The sequence below is a fragment of the Sorex fumeus genome, unplaced genomic scaffold (genome assembly GCF_029834395.1).
Source record: "Sorex fumeus unplaced genomic scaffold, SorFum_2.1 ptg000097l, whole genome shotgun sequence".
Classification (NCBI taxonomy): Eukaryota; Metazoa; Chordata; class Mammalia; order Eulipotyphla; family Soricidae; genus Sorex; species Sorex fumeus.
The window spans coordinates 7,829,535-7,851,129 of NW_026606154.1; the positions used below are offsets into that span (position 1 = coordinate 7,829,535).

The following is a 21,595-nucleotide window of genomic DNA, read 5'->3' on the forward strand; positions in this document are numbered from 1 at the left end:
CCAAGGTTGTCCCAGGAAGCAAGTGGCAATGGCTCTAACCGTGGCCCAGTTCTTCCGGACTGGGTTCTAGAAGAATCCCTGCTCCCTAAATTCAGCCCCTCTCGCCATGCTTTGTTTCTTCGCTCAGTCTCTGCCCCGGCTCTGGTTTGAGTCGTCTTGTCCTCGTCACCCAAGACCCAAGACTCATTTGTGGAATAGGCAGAGAGTGAAGATGGAAGACAGCATGTAGCAAGGGGAGCTGGTATCACAGGCTTCGAGCAGGGAGATGGGTACCCCAACCCCTCTGCTTTTGCATGTTCTGAGTCTTAAGAATGAGATGAAGTGGGCGGAAACTGTTAGGGTGGGCGGGGACTCCCGTAAAGGGCGGAGATTCTTAAGGTGGGCGGAGACTCCTGAAGTGGACTCCTGCAAAGAGTGGAGACTATTTTTTTTATTTAATTTTTATTAGTGAAACACCATGAGTACAGTTGTAGACTTACAAATGATCAAATACCCATCCCTCCCCCAGTGCCCATTTTCCACTACCACGGATCCCAGTATCCCTCCCACCCCCCCCACCCCTCCATCCCACCCTGCCTCTGGGGCAGGGCATTCCCTTTTGTTCTCTCTCTCCTTTTGGGTGTTGTGATTTGCAAAAGAGGCATTAAGTGGCAGTCATGTTGGGTCTATAGTCCACTTTCAGCATGCTTCTCCCATCCTAGGAGGATCCAACAAAAGAGTGGAGACTCTTAAGGTGGGTGGAAACTGCCGCAGTGGACCAAGACTCTTAGGGTGGGCAGATACTCCCAGGATGGGCGGAGACTCTTAAGGTGAGCAAAGGGTTGGAGACTCCTGCAAAGGGCGGAGACTTTTTTTTTTAAAGGTGTGCTTTTTTTATTTATTTATTTTTGCTTTTTGGGTCACGCCCGGCGATGCTCAAGGGTTACTTCTGGCTCTGCACTCAGGAATTACCCCTGGCGGTGCTCAGGGAACCATATGGGATGCTGGGAATCGAACCTGGGTCCACCACGTGCAAGGCAAACACCCTATCCGCTGTGCTATCACTCCAGCCCCAGGGTGGAGACTCTTAAGGTGGGCGGAGACTCCACAATGAACAGACACTCCCGAGGTGAGCAGAGACTCCTGGGATGCGCAGAAACTCTTAAGGTGGGCAGAGACTCCTGTGCTTATAGGATGGGCCATCAGAGCTGAATGGGAACTCTGAGCTAAGCACCCACCCCAGCGGTCCCCTCCCCCTTTACCAACACAGTTGCTCCCTGTGCTCCAGGCAACTCCTTTCTCCTGTGCTGGGGAGCAGTGGTCTTGGCCTCCCTTGCCAGTCTCACCCCTTCCTAGACCGTAAGCGGGCATTATTTCCCAGGAAATGCCAGGCTGCCCGGCACCCCAGGCTCTTTATCCTTGAGCCCTCTTGCATCTCTTCCCACAGGCCAGGAAGACAGACTCAGACCGGAGAAAATAGCTGATCCCAAATAAGGAAAAAAAAAAGAGCAAACAAAAGCCTATTTCAGATACCATCACCCCAAACAAGAGAAGGTGGCTTGTACCCCCGATATAATTCTCACTTATTTTCTTTACCGTTCCATCCAACAGCAGAAAATATGCCCCAACTTGAGTTTGCTGCCTTGCTTCCCTAGGCAGACAGAGCTCTCGCTCTCTCTCCCCTGCCTCCCAGCCGGGCGTGTGTCTCTTGCTCCCTTGCCTCAACTCCTGTCACTTCTGCCCGATGTCTGAGCAGGGATGGGAACAAGCTCTTCCCCGGACCCTCTTCCCCACCTGCCCCAGCCATGTCTCCTGAACCTTCTCCTGGGAGAGACGCCATAGAAGGGGGCCATGTCTGAGGAACTGGAAAGCAGTTCACCCAACCAGAAATGCCCACAAGGCATTCCAGAAGGTCTGTTTGTGGTTTCACCTTGTACTTCCCCCCACCCACCCACCCCCCGCCCATACTGGGCTGGAGCACAGTGGGTAGGGCGTTTGCCTTGCATGTGGCCTACCCAGGTTCAATTCCTCCATCCCTCTCAGAGAGCCCGGCAAGCTACCAAGAGTATCCCGCCCGCACAGCAGAGCCTGGCAAGCTCCCTGTGGCATATTCAATATGCCAAAAACAGTTATAAGTCTCACAATGGAGACGTTACTGATGCCTGCTCGGCAAATCGATGAACAACAGGAGGACAGGGCTACAGTGCTACTGGTCTGGCGGTCTAGCCTAGTCTCGGAACAACAAGGATTGAGCTTTCAAAGAATAAGGTGGCTTTGGCAAGAGTTTTCATAAGGAAGGGGGCATTGGAGAGGTCATCCTCTGGGTCTGCAGGGACTACCCCCATACACACACACACACACACACACACACACACACACATACATACACACACACATTTCCTTCTAGCCACAAGCAAGATTAGTCTAGGATAAAACTATATTTCCATGTTTAAGTCTTACTGAGGGAGACCTGGATTCAATCCATTTCCCTCAGCACAACAAGAAAAAAAAAATCTGAGTTTAGACAGAGCCTTCGTGGCATGGGCCGGACCTGTCCACCCAACATCTGTCATTAAACATAGAAAAATCCAATAGGCACTGGCTCTTGAAAAAAAAATCATTTTGAAATAGCGAATTCCTTAGCTCCCTCCACCAGGTAATTGCAAATCAGAAACTCTCGTTATCTCGAAGTCACCACAATTAGTTCTCATTTCCTGACCTCTGCACAGTAAAAAATATGTCATCATTCCAGGCTATAGACTCTGGTCTCGGCAAGGAAGTGACCTACATCTAACAGATAAACGAAAGGAGAAAAAGGAGGCGTTGCCTTGACAGAAAGCGCACAGTAAATGTCGCATTGGCTTATTAGTATTTCTCATCTACTCCTAATAACCCAGTTGGGCCCAGCGCTTGAGAGCAACGTATACAAAGACAACAGGGCCCCGTGGTGGAGATGCGTGTTCAGGAAGAGACACAGAGAAAATTCGCCTCTTTCGCCTGCGTTGTTGTTGTCGGTCTGAGCTGAATTGTTTGAAGATCAGTTTTTAACCTTAATCGAATCAGCCTGCCCCTGAGTGGTGGCGGGCAGGAGAATTAATTGCTGTGTGAACAATCTCCTAAGCATTGTTAATTGCATTTCCTGTGGCTAATTGTTTCTCCCCCCACCCCCATCAGCCTGGCGATCACCCTCTGTCAGGGGTCCTTTCCTTCATACTCAGAACTGGAACCTTCCCCATGAAAAAAAGCATCAGCTTGTGTCCAGTTGAATTTGGACCGAAGTCTGCAGTGCAAGAGCTTCTTATTTATTTGCAAATGAAGCATTTCTTTGCTCCGGGCTTTGAAGGGAGCCAGGCTGGAAGGTTGGAATCTGCCTTTCCATTTCCTACAGGGGAGACAAGTCACTCAGAGAACCCTCATTGGAAGAGGGCGGTGAATTGAGTTTGCTAAACTAATTGGAAAGTGGGTGGGCGGAGGTCTCAGTTGGTCCAGAGTGACAAGGAGAAGCAAAAGGAAGATTTTGTCTGGAGGTACGGGGTCACACAGAAGGAAAACTTGGAGCCCACGGTTAGGCACGTTGCTTTGGATCTACAGAGCTCGTGTGTGTGTGTGTGTGTGTGTGTGTGTGTGTGTGTGTGTGTACACCTGTGAAAGAGAGAAAATTATCCTGCTCCCAGGGGAGGACCTCATCCTGCACCCCACCCCCGTTCTTGCAGCTTTTGTTCACAATGGTGTCCACTTAGTCATCATGGAGCAGCGGGGAAACTGATGCCAAGTTTGACATCCACAGGGAGCTGGGCTTGACCTTGACGCCTGGACAGCTGTGGTTCTTGCAGAGCAGGGCGGGGTCCAGCAGACCTCTCCCATGTGTGTTGCCTGGCTCTGATACAGACTCACTGGGGTAGGGGGGTGTGGGGGATGGGTGGGCTCTGTGACCCTTAAGAAGGGACCATGGGGCTGGAGCGATAGCACAGCGGATAGGGCGTTTGCCTTGCACGCGGCTGACCGGGGTTCGATTCCCAGCATCCCATAGGGTCTCCTGAGCACCGCCAGGAGTGATTCCTGAGTGCAGAGCCAGCAGTAACCCCTGAGCATCACCGGCTGTGCAGAGTCTGGGACAGACTAGGTAGTCTGGAGCGGAGAGAGGAAGTGATGTTATCTCCTCATTCTTCTGCCCATCACAAGAATCTTCTCCCCAAGGGGACCTGGGGTAACCCCCCCTCCCCTCACCTCAGATCTATATATAGGGCTGTTTGCATCTGGACAACCCCCCCCCCCCCCCACACACACACACACACACCACCACCACCACTACCACTGCCAGGGCCCAGCCACTTTCTGAACTGGCAGCTTCTTTGAAAAAGGCAACGCCTGGACCCCTTAGCCCGCCCCTCCATGACATTTGCGTGACTGAGTTCTCAATTCATATTTTCATGGCTTTATCTCTCCCGCAGCAATGCATCTGCTCGGACTCAATTGGCAACTGCAGCCGGCAGATGGACACACCTTTAACAATGGGATAAGGACCGGCTTACCAGGCAGCGATGATGGGGCAACAATGCCATCTGGAGGCAAAGGTGGGTGAGGTTACAGCTGCCGCTGGTCCCTCTTGGGTGCGGTGTGGAGGGACGCGGGGTTTCGTAGGGAAATTCAGAGCCCTGGCCAAGCTGGTTTAGGTTTCCAAGTGCAAATATCTCTCCTCTCTCCCCCCTCCCCCCTGCCCCCTCTCTTTTTCACTCTCTCCCCTCTCTCAAGGTACTGGCCAGCCTAAGGGAAAGAAGAGTTGGTGAGCTTGGTCACTCTGGTTAGGTGTCCTAGTTGGGAACTGTTGGCTGTTCCTGTGTGGTTGTCACTGTGTTGGACTGGAGTCAGGTTCTTCCCCAATGTCCTGTCACTCTGGCCCCTCAAGGGTTCCCTTGAGTGGAAACAGTCCCCTATCCTGGAAGGGAGAGTGTGACCCCAAGACTGTCTCCTATGTGCTCACACGTTCTGAAGGTACACATCATTTTCCAGCCGCACCCCATGTGATGAGCCTGTCACCGCTGGGGACAGCCTTGGCAAATCCTGGCAGTGCCAGTAGGCACAAGGGCCAGGAAGATTGCCCCATGGTTGGCAGCCTGCCTCATGAGCGGGGGGAGAAGGCAGCTGGGATAGAGAAGGGATCGCTAAGTCAATGAGGGTTGGAGGGATTGCTCAGGATGGGAGATGTGTGCGGAAAGTAGATAAAGGACCAAAAGTGATAACCTCTCAGTGTCTGTATTGCAAACCATAATGCCCCAAAGTAGAGAGAGAATATGGGGGAAATTGTCCGCCATAGAGTCTGGGGTAGGGTTGGAAAGGGGAGCTATACTGGGAATTTTGGTAGTGGAGAATGTGCATTGGTGGAGGGATTGGGTGTTTGATCATTGTATGACTGAAAACTCAAAATGAAAGCTTTGTGACTGCATCTCACGGTGATTCAATTAGAAAAAAAAAATTCCTGGCAGCACATTTCTCCTGCGGGCAGGGTGAATCTGTGTTTCCAGCCTCCAGCTTCCTGAGTTTCCCTCAAGACAATTCCCCGAGCCCCAGAAAACAAGCCCTAATGCACGCAGCCATCGCTCGAGCCACAGAGAATCATTTTCCATGGTGTCTACGGGCAGGACCAGCTGTTTCCCCTCGAAGACAGCATCCCCTGGGCAAGACCGTGCTGGCCCCTAGAACACTAGTTCAGCTGTTTTCCCCCGGGAGTTAGGAGATGGAAAGAAAACAGTTGCCTGGTCCCTGTCCAGTGAATCTTGTCAGCAGAACACTTACAGGCTTTTTTGTTTTGTTTTGTTTTGTTTTTGCTTTTTTGGGTCACACCCAGCGATGCTCAGGGGTTACTCCTGGCAGTGCTCAGGGGACCATATGGGGGATCAAACCTGGGCCGACCGTGTGCAAGGCAAATGCCCCTACCCACTATGCTATCGCTCCAGCCAGAACCCTTACAAGTTTAAGACAGCTGAAGGCGCAGCCCAGCTACTGCGTTCTACCCCTCTGCATGCCAAAACTGGGACAGGAGATACTAAATCTCTTCTGAGGTTGCCATAGCAGGTGTGCCATTGTGACCTGAACATTTATGGATTCCTCCCATGGGTCTGCCTCGCTTAGAGATGATGACAACCTGGCATCTTTGACCTCCTTTGCCCACTGACGCCCCCCCACCCACACACACACACATACTCCCCATGGGATACATTTAGATAACCCCGATCCATTCCCATAGACTCACTTGGCCAGTGTTTCCAAGAGACAATCAAGATATATTGGCAATAAGTTAATTAAATAACACCCCCTCCGTTATTATTATTTTTTTGTGATGGTGGTATGCAATAATCCTTCACTTCAGTAATGTTTTAATCAAGATACACCACACCACACTGCCAGGGAGGTTAATCCTTTTAAGCAATTACTGGGTAAGTATCCTGCAGAAGCAAATTAAAATGTAAGCAAAACACGGGCCTGGGAGCCCCATCGAAGTTCCGGGAAGATGGCACGTCGATCGAGATTTCATTACCTGGTCTTTAAGAGTGTTTACATTCCTCCAATCTGGAAGGGAGTCAGAGAGACAGGGCAGCCTACACACTCGGATGTGTGAGTGGGAAACAGCGCTTTTGATTAATTAGCCAGGAGGAGAGTTCCTGGGCCTTCGTCTTCCCTTTTCCATTTGCTATTGGCCGCGGTGTATTTTTTTTTCTCGTTGCTGTTCTCCATCTTCTCTTCCAATTAAACCTTCCCAGGCCGAGTGGCTGGGTTTCACCTCCAGGAAAGGCAGCCTGTGCCAGAAGCACTCACCGTCTCGCGTGGATTTCTCTGTTAAAAGGAATAAACTCATACATCTTCATTACGGGAGTACCGGGCCCTCTTTTCTCTGGATCTGGGCTAAGCCTGGAGAAGAGGAGATTCAATACGGTGTTTTGACCTGGTCAGATCACGTAAGGGAATCTGGCGTGATGGGGCTGGGCCCAGAGGCAGAGGACACGGGAGCTTTTAAAGGACACATCAGAGGGAGCCAATTTTGTCCACCCTTATTAAGAAAGCACCGGCATCCCAAAAAGAATTGTGTGGAGCATCTCAAAAAAAAAAATGCTCATTGAGAGAGTCAAGGCATCCACCAAGCTTCTGGATCCAATCTGGCCAGCCGCCTGTTCCTGCAAATGCAGTTCCATTGGAATTTGTGTCCGTTCAGGCTCTGTGGCTGCCTTCCCAATAGCCCACTGCAGTCTGCCATTGAAGAGATGCAAGGGGAGACTCGAGCCTGAAAATATTGACTATGTGGCTCTTGGGGACGAGTTGGGGCGGGGGGAGTTTGCCAGTCACTCCTGATCATTTGCAAAGACATTTCTAACTTCAGGGTCCTTCTCTGCAACTACCCAGAGAAGAGGAAATGAAGGAGAGAACCCAAACTCTCCCACATCTCCATTTCCCTTCCCCACCCGGAGTTGGCCGAAATATATTCTTCATGGCTTTGCATTGACAGATTCTCTAGAGTGGGGGGTACTGGAGCTGCTCCTCTGTCCCCCCCCTACCCCGTTCCCCATGTGCTTATGTGACTGACGTCTAATCTGCAGTAGATCCCGCTATGCAAAGGTGCTGTGTTCTCATGGATGTTATTTTATTTTAAGGATCCTTGAACATTTACTGTCACTCACGTCATGATGTCCTCTCTTCCTTCCTCCGTCCTGTTGGCAAGTCTCTGTGGCAGTTGCTTGAGCGAGAGGCAAGGTCTTCTCCAAGGGTGATGCCTTAGAACTTCCGGAGAACCGCCAGAGCCACTTCCTCTTTTTTTTTTGCTTTTTTGGTCACACCCGGTGATGATGCTCAGGGGTTATTCCTGGCTCATGCACTCAGGAATGACTCCTGGTGGTGCTCGGGGAACCCTATAGGATGCTGGGAATTGAACCCGGGTCGGCTGCATGCAAGGCAAATGCCCTCCCGCCTGTGCTATCGCTCCAGCCCCATAGAGCCGCTTCTTCTTTCCCTTCTACTCCCAGAACCTCTCCAAAAGCATCTTCCCACACGCTTACTCACTCTCCAGGGCGGGTGCGAAGCCCGCCTCCCCAATCAATCAGGGACAGAGGCTAAACGCACAAAGCCAAGCTGGCCGCCCCTCGGACATTATTTGTCTTCCTGCAGCTTGAGTTTCACCGCTGCCAGCCTGTCTGTTTTAAATTCCACCATTCTCAGTTTATAACTCAGCTGTAAACATTTTATTTGTGCCTGGAGCACATTTCTTTTTCCTCCCCTTTTGAAAAAAAAAAAACACAAAAAACAAAAAAAAATAAAATCAGAATTTCCAGATGGTACGCAAGTTGGGGGAAAAAAATGGCAAAGCCTGTGCTTCTGTTTAGAAACATGTTTTTCTACACTTGCCCTTTCAGCAGAAACTTCATAATGATTTTGACTAGTTGGCTTAATGCACGGCGCCAGAAGCCAGCCTCGCAGGGAGGTTCGTAATTCTTCCTCTGGCTCCCATCAGCCTCCCGGTGCTCGCCGCCCGGAGTTTGGAAATGATCGCTTCCCAACAGGGAGCATCGCTCAGAGCCGATGAGGTTGCCAGAATGGCCAAGGGTCATGATGTTGGCGCCCATCACTGCAGTCTGACATTCTCCTGGAAGCTCATCCTATAGCCTCTTGGGATGTCTCACTTGCCCATGATTTGAGATGGGCACCGTTGTGGGTGTGCTAAGCTGGTGGATTTCAGCATGGGTGCCCCCTGCAGCCATGTCTTGACATACAGTGTTTGGGGGGCAACAGCTTCAAGGTGGCTAGATGGGCTTGTATTCCGAGACTACTGTGTGTGTGTGCGTGTGTGTTCACATGCAAAGGTTCACATGCACTCCATCATAACTGTTTATCACACGTCTAGAGATGGATCTCGGTGCTCTGCTTAGAAACACCCCTTTTGTGGCATCTACCCAGTGTCCCCATTGCTGTTGGTGCTGTGTGTGTGTGTGTTGTCATACCCACCCACCTTTGCTTGCATGCACTCATGTCTTTGTCATAACTGACTCGCACACCTAGAGATGGATCTCAGTGCTCTGCTTAGAAACACTGCTTTTGGTATCTTTCCTCCTTGGCAGAGGGCCTGACATGCAGTTGGCATAGCAGGTAGCTAGGTGGGTTCTGAGTCCCAGATCCACCACTTGTGAGCATTTGGTGATCACCAGATCCTTCTGATTTCTGATGAGTGGGGGTGACCTCTGAACAATGGGAAAACTCATGAAGGTGGACAGGTCGGATAGGTAGTAGAGCAGGCAGGGCGTTTGCCTTGCATGCACCTGACCTGGGTTTGATCCCTGGCACCCCCGGTGGTCCCCTGAGCATCGCCAGGAGTGATTCCTGAGCACAGAACCAGTAGTGAGTCCTGAAGGTCATGGGGTGTGACCTCCCAATTTATAAAAGAGAGAGAGAAGGTTTCAGGAGAGAGTTAGCCTCTGAATCCATTCCGGTTGTTGTAGTGATGCTAATATACTGGACAGTATGTTCACGTAGAAGCGAATTCACCTGAACAGTCAACTGTACAAATATCCGGGCTGGAGTGATAGCACAGCGGGGGCGGGTGGGGGGGTGGAGTTTGCCTTGCAAGTGGCCAACTCGGGTTCGATTCCCAGTATCCCATATGGTCCCCCAAGAACTGCCAGGAATAATTCCTGAGTGTGGAGCCAGGAGTAACCCCTGAGCATTGCCAGGTGTGACCCAAAAAGAAAAAAAGAAAAACAACAGAAGACAGACAGTCAAGTATCACCCTCAACACAGCAGGATTTTCGCAGGAACAATCCTTGCTATGACATGACACCTGCCCCTGCAGCAGGGACAGTCAGTTGAGGTCTTGCTAGCTGAGGCGTCACCAGTGGGCACTGGGGAGAGGGCCTGCCACTGCTGACTGGCCACGCAGGGCAGTGTAAATCCACGGCAGCATGGTCTAATATCTTTCAGGAAATCTTCTCCCACAGATAATTGTCCTGATTCCCAAACAAATAGCCAAGAGGTGTATGATGGCCGAAGCAATATTCCGAACTCGGCTTTATTTGCAGTAGATAAAAATATGTGAAGCAGAATAATCTGCAGGGTGGATTGGTGCCAGAGAGCCCCGGGAGTTGGGCTCAGTTTAGACAAGTGTTCATGGGAGGCTTCATTTTCCCGGTCTGGTGGCAAGGGAGGTGGGAGAGGGGGATCCCGTCCACTTTCTTCCTTGTTTGGGGAATAGGCTCACAATTTCCACAAATGGCAACATTTTTGGAAGTGATTAGCCCCTAACATGGCTTGAAAAGACTGTTGTTTTGTTCACCCTCGGTTTTTGGGGGTTTTTTTGGTTTTTGTTTTTTTTTTTTTTTGCCTTTTGGGTCATACCTGGCAATGCCCTGGGGTTACTCCTGGTTCATGCACTCAGGAATTACTCCGAGCGGTGCTCAGGGGACTATATGGAATGCTGGGGATCGAACCGGGTTGGCTGCATGCAAGGCATATGCCCTACCTGCTATGCTATTGCTCCAGCCCCACTTACCCTTGGTCTTAATGTGTGGGAAAGCCAGGCACGTGGTCCTGGAAGAAATGGACGCCTCCCGTTTACGGGAGCAATTTCCTGTGCAGCTCGAGTGCACCATTGCCATGCAAAATGGATCACAAGTGTGTGGCTGCTAACAATCCCGGAAATCTCCCCCTTTGGGCTGGTTTGTCCTGGTGATCAGGACCACCCGATCATAAACCCCGCCCCCTCCCCCTACAGAGTGATCCTCAGTTCCCGCTTTGCACTGTGTAGTGTGTGGAGAGAAAGGGAAGCCGTGCGTGCGCACACATGTGTGTGTGTATGTGTGTAGGGGGGATGGGAATTTGCCTTGCATGCAGCCAACCTGGGTTCAATCCCCAGTGCCCCATAAAGTGCCCCTAGTACCACCAGTAGTGATTCGTGAGTGCAGAGCCAGGAGTACTGAGCATCACCAGGTGTGTCCACAAAACAAGCAAATGGAGGCTATGACTCTGGGTCACATGAGGTGACTGCCTTGCTGGGCAGGATTTGGCACTTGGCCATGCTCCAACTCTCCCATTTCGTTCCTCTGCCCGGGATACCACCAGGTTAAGCAAAGCAAGTAAGTGGGAACCCCAGGCCACAGGTTGCCTGGATGAAGGGTTGCAGGATTTGTTTCTGTGATGCCACCTAGTGATAAACCAATCCTTGTTCAGCTTGGTGTTTGGTTGTAGGAAAGCACAGGAATGACTACCCCCATCCATCCATCACCGGTCAGGCAGTGGGAGCTGGCCGCCTCTCACCTAGACGGTCTGCACAGTGTCGGTCAGCTGAGAGGCAGGCGGAGCCCATTGTCACCTCTGCTTTGGAGCAAAGGAGCTGGTGCTGACTTGGTGACACCTTCATGATGCTAAGGGACACCTTCCTGTCCAACCAGGGACCACACCGTGACTGTGGAGTTCTGCTGTCTGGAATGGACCACCTGTTTGAACAAAAAGCACCACACCCCCCAGCCCTCTGCTGTTAACTGTGTCTATACTAAGTAGCCTGCACCTTTGATCACTTGATTACTTGACATCCCGTTACTCATCGATTTGCTTGAGCGGGCACCAGTAACATCTCCATTAGTCCCTGTCGCATGCTAATGTAGCCCAATGGCATCTGCTTGTTCTAGGAACATGAAAAGCCTCAAACCGATCGTTCAGGGTCTTGACCAAGAAGTCTGACCATCTCATAGGTGGGTGGCCACACGATCTTTTGACGTCCCGTGGAATCCAGTCAGTAACGGCTCTAGTCCAGTTGTCTCCAAATCTCATTACGTGTCCATTCCATCTGATTTTCGATGCCTTGGCAAATGAGACAGCGTCCCTGATTCTTGACTGTCAATGGAGGTCGGAACTCCAATTCTTTCTCTCATTTGAGTGAAGCGGGTTACTCCAAGCATAGATCTTTCGATTCCTCATATCTTTAAAAAAAAAAAAATTCTTTGGGGCTGGAGCGATAGCACAGCAGGGAGGGCGTTTGCCTTGCACGCTGCTGACCTGGGTTCGATTCCCAGAATCCCATAGGGTCCCCTGAGCACTGCCAGGAGTAATTCCTGAGTGCAGAGTCAGGAGCAACCCCTGTGCATTGCCAGGTGTGACTCAAAAAGCAACAACAACAAAAAAAATTTTTATTTGAAATTCTATCAAGAGTATGAATGCTTAGGCATTTTAGGGGTGCAGGGGTACCACACCTCGACTGCACTCAGTGATGCCTCCACCTCAGTCCATTGGATGCTTTCTGCCCAATGTCCCCCCTTCCTTGGCACACACACACACACACACACACACACGTCCCCCTGCCTGTGCAGAGTCTGAGGCTGTGTTTGGGACACTGTTCTTCGCTCTGTTTCTCTGTGTCCCACCTGTGGCTGACATCGGCCCGCATTTATCTCTCTCCTCTTCCTCTCACTTCCACACGACCACCCTCCTCTCCCTGCCTATCTAGGTGATAGCAAGATTCTTCCCCCTTTCCTTGTTTTGCTTTCTGCGTTTGTTGTGGTTGTTGTTGTTTTGACATCTTTGCTTTTGTGTCTTCCCCTCCCTCCCCCCATCTCTTACTCAGGACCAAGGTAGGGGGGCTATATGTGGCCAGTTTGGGGCAGATCTGTCTTGGTCCTTTCATTTGTCATTTATCATCTGAGAACTCAAGTGAATCTCAGTGATTCGCAGTCGTTATGTTGAATGCATTCTCCTGGGTATTGGCTAATTTTAATTTCATGAGTTTTGATGAGGTTTGATGAGGTTTAAGGACCAAATGGTTTGGGGAGAATTCAATGGTGTGGTTCCTGGTTTGAGAAGCCCTTATTTTGCCCCAGATTTGCTTCTTTTTTTTTTAATTGAATCACTGGAGTGATAGCACAGCGGTAGGGCGTTTGCCTTGCGCACAGCTAGCCCAGCTGAGCCGGGTTCGATTCCTCCGCCCCTCTTGGAGAGCCTGACAAGCTACCGAGAGTATTCAATATGCCAAGCACAGTAACAAGAAGTCTCACAATGGAGACATTACTGGGCCCGCTGGAGCAAATCGATGAACAACGGGAGGGCAGTGCAATTGAATCACAGTGAGACACACAGTTGCCAGTTGTTCATGATTGGGTTTCAGTCATCTAATGTTCCAACCCCCATATCTTCACCAGTGTACTTTTCCCACCACCAACGCCCCCAGTTTCCCTCCCACCCACCCAACCCCCACCCCACGTCTTTGGGCATTTTGGTTTGCAATTACTATCACTATCACTATCACCCTGTTGTTCTTCATTTCGCTCAAGCGGGCCCAGTAACACCTCCATTCGTCCCTGTCACGTGCAAGTGTAGCCCAGTGACATATTGGGGACTCCTTCAGGGTCAGGGGAATGAGGACCATTCATTGTTACTATTTTTGACATATCAAGTACGTCACGGGTAGCTTGTCAGGCTCTGCCGTGCGGGCAGGATACTCTCGGTAACTTGCTGGGCTCTCCGAGATGGATGGAGGCTTTTGGGGGAGCCTCTAATCATCTTTACAGGTGTTCCTAGTCAGGCATATAGGCAGGTATGATACTCTCAGTAGCCTGCTGGGTTCTCTGAGAGTGAGAACTAGAGAATAAGAGGTCATGTGGTCGCATTTGTGGCTGCATGCTTCTGAGAGCTTGGTTTTAGAGTCTCTGGATCCTGGCCATGGATGGGTTACACGGCAGTTGGTGGGTGTAACTGTCTAGCTACTGGAAGGTGGGGGAGCTGGGTGGAGAAGGCCCAGTCCCGAACCAAGCAGGCGTGGAAGATCTCAGCCCCGGGTCCCACACACCTGGGTTCCTCTGAAGGTTCCTTGTCCAAGCGTGTGGAGAGTGGTCTCAGCATGGCTTTGGCTGGGTCCCAGAGGTCTTCAGCTGCCAGGGCTCTGCTTGGAGCAGAGAGGAAAACTCAACCCGCCCTCCTCCAAGTGGCCCCGGTGAGGACAGCCAGCATGAGGACAGGAGACTCTGCCTTGTTCTCTTCCGGGAGCTTGGTTTTAGAGTCTCTGGATGGCCGTGATGGGGTTACACGGCAATATGGTTTGCAATACAGATACTGAAAGGTTATCAGGTCTATCCCTGTACCTACTTTCAACATTCAGCTCCTGTCCAAAGTGATCTTTTCCAACTGTTATGGTCAGGCCGGTTCCTTCTCTATCCTAACTGCCCTTCACCCCCACACACATACTTGTGGCAAGTTTCCAACTGTTCCCTCGTGTGTGTGTCCATGCTCTGACCATAACCCCATCTCTGTTGTCCATGCTCCTGTCCTCGGAACAGGACCTTGGACCATTTCCACACCCTGGCTCTCATCAGTATCTCTAGCAGCCTGTGTTCCAAGGAGATCTTGGCTCATGCTCCCTCCCAGGGACCAGGAGGTCACAGCTGGTTTAGGGATCGAATCACACAGCGGGACAAAACAGGATAAACACCGGCAAGCTGGATTTTATGTGCAGGACCCCTCAGCAGTACCTGCTGCCCAGCTGGGTGGACAAATCCAAGGGCCAGGGGAGTGGAGAGCCCCAAAGCTTAGAGCTGGTCCCACGGCAGGGGACCATCCAAGTCGCTTCATCCTGGGGCAAACCCTCTGCCTGCCGGGGTCCAGAGCATCTCAGCATGACTCACACCTCAAGGGATAGCTAGATGCCTTCTATTCCTGTTTCTCTGCTGCCTGTGTGCAGTGCTAGAACTGGCCTGGACTGGGAGCAACTGGGGCTCATTTGGGAAGCTGGAACCAGACCCGCCTGCCAGCTTCTCAGACCCCTGGGAGCAGCCCAGACCTTCAGTCCTGGGTCCCAGTCCAGGGCCGTCTGGGGTAGAACAATCAAGATACATCCCCACTCTGGCCATATAAATTTTGCAAAAGCCACCTGTATTTTGTTTTTTCTTTCAAGGCCTTCATATTTTTTTTTCTTTTTGGGTCACACTCAGCGATGCTCAGGGTTTACTCCTCGCTCTGCACTCAGGAATTACTCCTGGTGGTGCTTGGGGGACCATATGGGATGCTGGGAATAGAACCCGGGTCAGCCGTGTGCAAGGCAACCACCCTACCTGCCGTGCTATCGCTCTGGCCCCTCAAGGCTTTTATAATTTGTAACAATTCTAGAAATGATGTATGCTCATTGAAAATTAAAATTTAGCCAATCTAAACTGCCTCTTTTTTTTTTTTGGCTGCAAAGAATATTAGTGGCACAATCAACAACTCTTGAGTTAAATCTGTCAATCAGCACTGCATTTTTTTCTGGCCTTTGATAAGTGCACTGTGAGAGTCTTTTTGGGGGGGGAGGGATTGAAAAATAAGAATATTGTGGAAAGAGGAGATCTTTTCAATAACGTCGTAATGCTGCAGAAAACAGATTGATGTGTGTATCAATAACATCAGTAAAAGTAAAATGGTAGAGTGGGCATGTTATCCCTGTAACCAGGATAAAGGCATTCTTGGTGGTATTCTTGCAAATTTTCTATAAATCTGTAATTATTTCCACATAGATGTACATATAAATGTAGGTATGTAAGTGTGTATATATAATATATGTATATGAGTGTGTGTGTATATATAGATATATGTATATGTGTGTGAAACTGAAATCCCCTCTCCCCCTTTCCAAACCCATTATTCAGTTACACATCTGGAGAATTTAGATTGAAAGCAGTCGCTAGTTTGCAGTAATGATAGCTTACTTAACATACATTAAGCTAATCGAGTATTTCAGAGTAAAGCCACCATCACTTTTTGGATCATCTCCTCCCTCCTGCCAATCACTCACATGCGTACTTGTCTGCATAAATGTGCTCTCTCGCTCACTCTCTCTCTCTCTCTCTCACACACACACACACACACACACACATACACACACACACACACACACACACACACACACAGGCTCTAGCACATTCCCCAGCCATCCCACTCTTTGCTTTGCAAATGACAGGTTAACACAGTGGAATGCCCCAGATGCTATCGGAAGATCCAGACTCACTTTATCTATTAATAAGAGCATTGAACCTTGACAGCTACCCCTGCCCAAATCAGACTGCTTCTTAGGAGCAAGGCTGGACCTTAACCAAACCATCCATTCAGATCCCTGCTCCTTCCACTGAAGTTTTAAGATCCTTTAGCATCGGGATGGGGGTGACACGGTTCTCAGTCCGTGGCCTTTGCCACCTCTGTGCCCCTGGTTGATCTCTCCAGTTCTATCCACATGCAAAATTAAGAGTTTATTTATTGGCTTTTCTAAGTGTTCCATGAGTAAGTGTGCCTTAGATAGTTCAGGACCCGAGGGAGCTTTGGAAAGGGGACTTTTCTTTTCAAAAGTGAAGTCTGGGGATTGGAGCGATATCACAGCGGGTAGAGGGCCTTGCAAGTGGCCGACCTGGGTTTGATTCCCAGCATCCCATAGGGTCCCCCAAGCACTGCCAGGAGTAATTCCTGAGTGCATGAGCCAGGAGTAACCCCTGTGCATTGCTGGGTGTGACCCCCCCAAAAAAGCAAAAAAAAAAAAAAAAGTGAAGTCTGGGGACTGGAGTAATAGCACAGTGGGCAGCATTTGCCCTGCACTCAGCCAGCCTGAGTTCAATCCCCAGCATCCCATATGGTTACCCAAGAACCAAGGGGAATAATTCTTGAGTGCAGAGCCAGAAGTAGCCCTGGAGCATCTCTGGGTGTGACCCAAAAAGAAAAAGAGAAAAAAGTGAATTCTGTTCCCAGGTAGCGGGGTCCAATCTCCTTACGGCTCTCACTTGCCCTCCTCGTCACAGTTCTGGGACTAGAATGCCACCAGCAGACAGGCCGATGAACCTTGACTCAGGTCAGCGAGTGTCCAGAGGGCACCCATGGCTTCCCTGGGGTTAACCCTGAAGAATCAGCAGGCTCCCTGAGCCCAGTTCACCTCGGGGAACTCAGCAGCTGATGAGAAGGATGGAGGAAGTCAAGTTGCTCTGTCCCGCAACTTCTGGGCCACAGTGCAGGGAAGTAGACATGCTGGAGACCTGCCGAGAAGGTCTGAAGCCCCATTCTGTGGGCCTCAGAATGAAGATGTGGAGAAATCCACAACTCTTCGCTGGCAGGTAAACTGGCAGGGTTACCAAGGAAGTAGCCAGACCAAGTTCGCGAAAGTCCTACCCAAAATCAGTCCAGGGAGGCGCGTCTGATGCCCAGTGGTCATTGTCACCAAGAGTCAAGTTTACTCCAGAAGAATCAGATGGTCCAGGAGAATTGGCTTCCATAGGAGGCCTGCCCCTGGACAGAGGACAGTGGGTAGAAGAGTCGGGGAAAGGAAGAGTATGATATTGGCGGGAAGAAGTGGTCACTGCAGAGGAGAGGGTAGTGCTGAAGGAGGTATCAAGTGTCTTCCATAGAGGCAGGCTGGGGGGTGCCAAAGGGAAATTGGGGACATGGTAGAGGGACGTGGACACTGATAAAGGGACTGGCATTGGGACTTTGTGTGAAGCAGGGTGACAGGCATTGGAGCAGATAAGACCTGACCTTGCAAAGCGACCCCGAAGCAAAGCCTCGCAAGAGAGAGTATCTGGGCAAAGCTGGCAAGAACAGGGTGTGAGCCAGCACCAGGTGTTCATCCCTGAGCCTCACTCGACCTCCTAGTCACATGCGACCAAGACACAGAAACTGTCACGTACACTTAGGTCATTCTAACTGTGGCATCTCGCCTTGATTGGGATAGGACCGGGGCAAAGCAAAGTTGGAAAGGTGAGAGACCCAGAATGCTAAACTTTATGTGATTGAACCACCCTCTTAAGCCAAGACCCCCTATAAAATATGTGTGTTTGGGAATAAAGTGAACAGCCATCAGCTGCTCCTTGAAGGTGTTTCTCCACACGCCTGTTACCCTTCACCCCATATCTGTCCGGACCCGGTGTGCAACATGTCCGGGCATGTTGGGGAAAAACTGTTCCCCAACAAATTTGTATGCCTAAAATTCAATCATAAATAACTATGTAAATCAATGAAAGTATAGAACAGAAAAAAAACAATTGTACTTTTTTGGGGGGTCACATCCGGTGATAGGGCTAGAGTGATAGCACAATGGTAGGGTGTTTGCCTTGCACGCAGCCAACATGGCCAACCTGAGTTCAATTCCTCTGCCCCTCTTGGAGAGCCTGGCAAGCTACCAAGAGTATCTTGCCCGCACGGCAAAGCCTGGCAAGCTGCCCGTGACATATTCGATATGCCAAACACAGTAACAACCAAGTCTCATAATGGAGACGTTACTGGGCTCGCTCCAGAAAATTGATGAACAACGGGACGGCAGTGATAGTGACATCCGGTGATGCTCAGGGGTTACTCCTGGCTCTGCACTCAGGAATTACCCCTGGCGGTGCTCAGGGGACCATATGGGATGCTGGGAATCGAACCCAGGTCAGCCACATGCAAGGCAAATGCCCTACCCGCTGTACTATCACTCCAGCCCCTAGAATAGAAAAAAAAAACAATTTTAAAAGACCAGAATTAGACTCATCCTTAGATACACAGATGATGTATGTTCATATATGTATGCTTAAATATGCCAATGTATATGTCACGTAGATACTTTAAAAATCCTTTAGTAGGAAGAGAACATTCAGAGGCTTTCCTAAATCATGTTTCCATTCTCTAATTCCTTGGAGCTACATAGCAATACACACACACATACACACGCACGCATGCATGCACGCACACACGTGCGCATGTGATCTCTCTAGTAGATGCCCCAACCATCACATTCCCCAACCATCACGCTGGGTCTTAAGCCCTTCTTGGCATCCATATATCTGTTACCCCGCTCCACCTGCTCCCACCATCCCCACCCTAGGAGATCATCACAATTATTGTTCCCATTTGACAAAAACGAGAGAGAGAGAGAGAGAGAGAGAGAGAGAGAGAGAGAGAGAGAGAGCTTTGTAATGCATGGAGAATGCAGAGAGTTTAAGCAGCATCTTGCATGTAAGAAAAGAAGAAAGGAAAAAATCAAGGCCCTGAGACGCTACCTTGGTCTATTGACGTCCGTTTCCTAAAGTTGGGGGTTCTGGTGAAAGGAAGAAGATTCCACAGCTAGATCTGGGGCTCCTGGTTCGTTTCTCTGGCACAGCCCAGAAGTTCGCGGTGCGACTCTCGTGCTCGTGTTCAGCTCCGAGCTGTCAGAAGCCATGCACGGTTGTGGCCACCGCTGCCAAGTGCCCTAGTGGACGCTGCCTTCTACTTCTCTCTCTCTCTCTTTTTTTTTTTTTTTGCTTTTTGGGTCACACCTGGTGATGCACAGGGGTTCCTCCTGGCTCTTCACTCAGGAATTACTCCTGGCGGTGCTCAGGGAACCATATGGGATGCGGGGAATTGAACCCGGGCTGGCCACTTGCAGGGCAAACACCTTACCCACTGTACTGTAGCTCCAGCCCCTCTACTTCTCTCTTGAGTCCTGTCTTGAAACCAGCAACCCCAGCAAAGCCCAGTAGACCCAGCAGAAACGCCCGTCTGATTAAGTCTGAAGATAAAGCATCTCCTGACTTCTTTATTTTAATGGATTTCTCTAACCTATAGTCAGGCCATGATGGCTGGAGGTTCTTTTGTTTCCTATCAGAGACCTCTAAACGATTCTTCCAGGGGTCTCTTAACCCCCTCCCTTCCTGATTGTAGCTATGATGATGGTGAGGAAGATGATGGTGTTCCTTTTCCCAAAGGGGTTTATGTGGGAATCTTTCAAAAGCATCATTTTAAAGTAAAAAAAGAAAAATTTAAAAAATTGCTTCCAATTGATAGTTACTCAGAGCTTCTGATCCACTTGTAATAATCACGAGTGTTCCCCCCGGATCTGTCATTATTTCTGCAAAATAGCATGATCTAGGCTTATTGCCTTGCAGGTAATAATCATCATCATTTTTATGTAATATTTAGCGTGTCCCAAACTTTAAGGGCTCTGTGAGAATTAATTCATCAAATCCTCCTTCACAGCCCTATGAAATAACTAATATTGATTGTCTCACGTACATTGACAGAAGGCACGGGAACGACGCTTAACAGTCACCGGCTTAGGATGGGAGCTTCTCTTCTTTCTTTCTCATGGGGAAGTAACTCAGGGTCTATGTGCCAACATAAAAATGTGCAGAATGGGGGTCAGAGCATGCAGCGGGTAAGGCACTTGCCTTGTATGTTACCCACCTAGGTTTGATTCCCGTATGATCCCTCATGCCCCACCAGTGGTGATCCCTGAGTACAGAGCCAGGAGTAAACCCTGAGCACTGTCCAGTGTGCCCTGAAAACAAAGGAAAATAATTCTTTAAATGCATAGGACACTTCAGGGGCCATCTACTCTGGACCACTCCACATTTTCCTTGTCCTTCTCTCCTTAAAGATGTGATAGGCTGGGACCAGAGCAATAGTACAGCAGATAAGGCATTTGCCTTGCACACAGCTGACCCGCGTTCAATCCCCAGCATCCCATATGGTTCCCCACGTGCCACCAGGAATAACTCCTGAGTGCAGCGCCAGGAGTAAACCCTGTGCATTGCTGGGTGTGACTTAAAAAAGAAAGAAAAAAAAAGATGTGATAGGCTGGGGCCAGAGAAATAGTACAGCAGGTAGGGTGTTTGCCTTGCACTCAGCTGATCCGGGTTCAATCCTCGGCATCCCATAGGGTCCACCATGCACCGCCAGGACTAATCACTGAGTGCAGAGCCAGGAGTAAACCCTGAGCATTGCTGGGTATGACCCAAAAAGCAAAATATAAAAAATAAAAATTAAAAATACATCATAGGATAGGAGATTTCAAGCTTCCTTGGGGCTCCCTCCCCTGGTTTTCTGGAGGGCGAGAGCTTCTTCCAAAGGTCCAAACCACTGTTTAATCTACTTTTTAAGTGATGTTGACTTAAAAAAAACTATGGCTAAGCTAATTTTTTTTAATTTGGGGGCTCAACCAATAGTATAGCAGACATTGTATTTGCCTTGCATGTGACCACACTTGGTTCGATCTGCAGCATCCCATATGGGCCCCAGAGCACTGCCAGGAGTGACTCCTGAGCCCAGAGCCAGGAGTAACTGCATCATCGACTGTGACCCAAAAACCAAATCAAACAAAATGATCACCTCTTTAAAATACAGGGAGCGGTGGGGAGTCACTTGGAGTCACTCTGCTCTTCGTCAGTTATTTAGGCCAGGGAAACTTTCAACAAATCTGACAGGGCACCTCAGCCTGTTGCAGGTGAGAAATCAGAGAAAGCTTCACATTGTCTTGTCTCGAGAGAGTTGGTGGTGAGGGACCGAGCCAGGCCCCTGGGCCCGATAGCTTCACAAGCCTTCCCTGACAGTCTAAGTCACTTCAGCAGTCTTCACTGCCCAGGCCTCTTGTAAAGGGTGCTTGGCAGATGCAGAAGGAAATGTTGAGCCGTGCCCACCCTAGCAGAGTGATGCCCTGTGGACCATGGTGACAGGCCCCGGAGCACATAAGACCTGACCTTACAGAGTGGCCCTAAAGCAAGACCCTGCAGAAGGGAGGATCTGGGCAAAGTTGGCAAGAACAGACTGCCAGCACCGGGTGTCTGGCCTTGAGCCTCACTCGACCTCCTAGTCACGTGCACCCAAGACACAGAAACTGTCACGTACGCTTAGGTGC

General features: G+C 50.0%; 1 protein-coding gene across 1 annotated transcript in view; it reads left to right on the top strand.

The window, feature by feature from the left end:
* LOC130041084 (teneurin-2-like) overlaps nt 1-21,595 on the top strand; it is a gene marked incomplete at its 3' end in the record, with an annotated part of 839,548 nt that overhangs the window by 806,646 nt on the left and 11,307 nt on the right. Inside the window, exon 6 of the mRNA XM_056133111.1 lies at nt 4,431-4,553. Coding sequence (XP_055989086.1) covers nt 4,431-4,553 — 123 coding nt within the window. The remainder of the gene's footprint in view (nt 1-4,430; nt 4,554-21,595) is intronic.